Below are 1471 nucleotides of genomic sequence, written 5' to 3'. Positions count from 1 at the left end.
GGGGGGGGGGGGGGTGGGGGGGGGGGGGTGGGACGGGGTCTGGGGGTGTGGGTGGGATGTAGTTGTGGCCCCAGGCATGTGGGAGATGTAGACGTTTGTTCCTGACGTGTCTGACACTCAGATTTGTATGTTGCAGGACACTGTGCATCATCCCGCTGCGCTGCTATTCCGAAAACTGAGCAATCCCGATCTCTTCTCTTCTACCGGGAAGGTGAAACTTCACCGCCAGCTGAGCCAAGATGACTGCAAGCTCCGCCGAGGAAGCCTGACCGGTACAATAGCGGGTGAGTGTTCCTTCTCGTGATTTGTGTTCTGTCTTGCAGTGTCTTCCCTCGGTACACTTTTGTCATTGACGCCAGTCGGGCATATGGCGGCACGGCTCCGCTCTGTACGGTTCTTTCTTTCTATGGCGGCACGGCTCCGCTCTGTACGGTTCTGTCTTTCTATGGCGGCACGGCTCCGCTCTGTGCGGTTCTGTCTTTCTATGGCGGCACGACTCCGCTCTGAACGGTTCTGTCTTTCTATGGCGGCACTACTCCGCTCTGTACGGATCTGTCTTTCTATGGCGGCACGGTTCTTTCTATGGCGGCACGGCTCTGCTCTGTACGGTTCTTTCTATGGCGGCTCTGCTCTGCACGGTTCTTTCTATGGCGGCACGGCTCTGCACGGTTCTTTCTATGGCGGCACGGCTCTGCTCTGTACGGTTCTCTCTATGGCGGCACGGCTGCGCTCTGTACGGTTCTCTCTATGGCGGCACGGCTCCGCTCTGTGCGGTTCTCTCTATGGCGGCACGGCTGCTTCGGAACTCTCCTTCATTGCAGCTCCTCCATCTCTGGTTCTTATTCCTCATCTCCTGCGATTCCCTTGCGTGACATGTTCTCTCCCGGCGCCCCGCGTGTAATGATTTGGCATTCGTTCCGGACAATTCGTTCTATCACCGTCATATTTTGGAAATTTGCCATGTAAACACAAAGTGATGAGATTCAGATGGGATTGTTTTCTCCATGAAGTGCGAGCCAATCAGCCGTGCTGGGGAGCCTGGTACCAATTACCGGAGATGTTCATTTCGGAGGGCCGGGGTGTCTGGATTGAACCCGCGGCATTGCTGAGAGGTGATTGGGAGATTCGACCTGTTCACACAGGATTATTCCCCCACCTGGCTCGCAGGTCCGGACACGTCTCAGCCACGTATCCCCCTCCAGTCGGAGCTGCGCTGCCTCTCCCGGTGTCTGGCCCGCAGCAGACGACGTGCACCTACAGCGATGATTTACTAAAGGAGTGGAAACTGCTCACCGCGCAAAGTCATTGTTCCTCTGGCTTAGGGAACGAGGTGGAGCTGTGTTTACTTCAGTCATCAAACCGCATGTAAGCAGAACTCCTGTGTGCAAGTCTTCATCGAGTTCATTCTGTAACCGCTTCCCAAACATTCAGACATGTTCCTCTATCATAGACAAACGGGCAACCCCTCCCC

At 55.7% G+C, this 1471-nt stretch overlaps 1 protein-coding gene across 1 annotated transcript in view; it reads left to right on the top strand.

Annotated features, from left to right (window-relative positions):
- The window catches only part of LOC108803523 (microtubule-associated serine/threonine-protein kinase 2-like), a 5618-nt gene that overhangs the window by 288 nt on the left and 3859 nt on the right, over positions 1–1471 (top strand). The window contains exon 2 of the mRNA XM_018575359.1: positions 137–284. Within this exon, the coding sequence (XP_018430861.1) occupies positions 137–284 (148 nt within the window). The remainder of the gene's footprint in view (positions 1–136; positions 285–1471) is intronic.

Source organism: Nanorana parkeri, unplaced genomic scaffold, assembly GCF_000935625.1.
Source record: "Nanorana parkeri isolate BGI_ZX_2015 unplaced genomic scaffold, ASM93562v1 scaffold3827, whole genome shotgun sequence".
In the NCBI taxonomy this organism is placed as follows: Eukaryota; Metazoa; Chordata; class Amphibia; order Anura; family Dicroglossidae; genus Nanorana; species Nanorana parkeri.
Note: the sequence above shows the minus strand (reverse complement) of the source record. Positions and strands in the feature narration are given on the sequence as shown.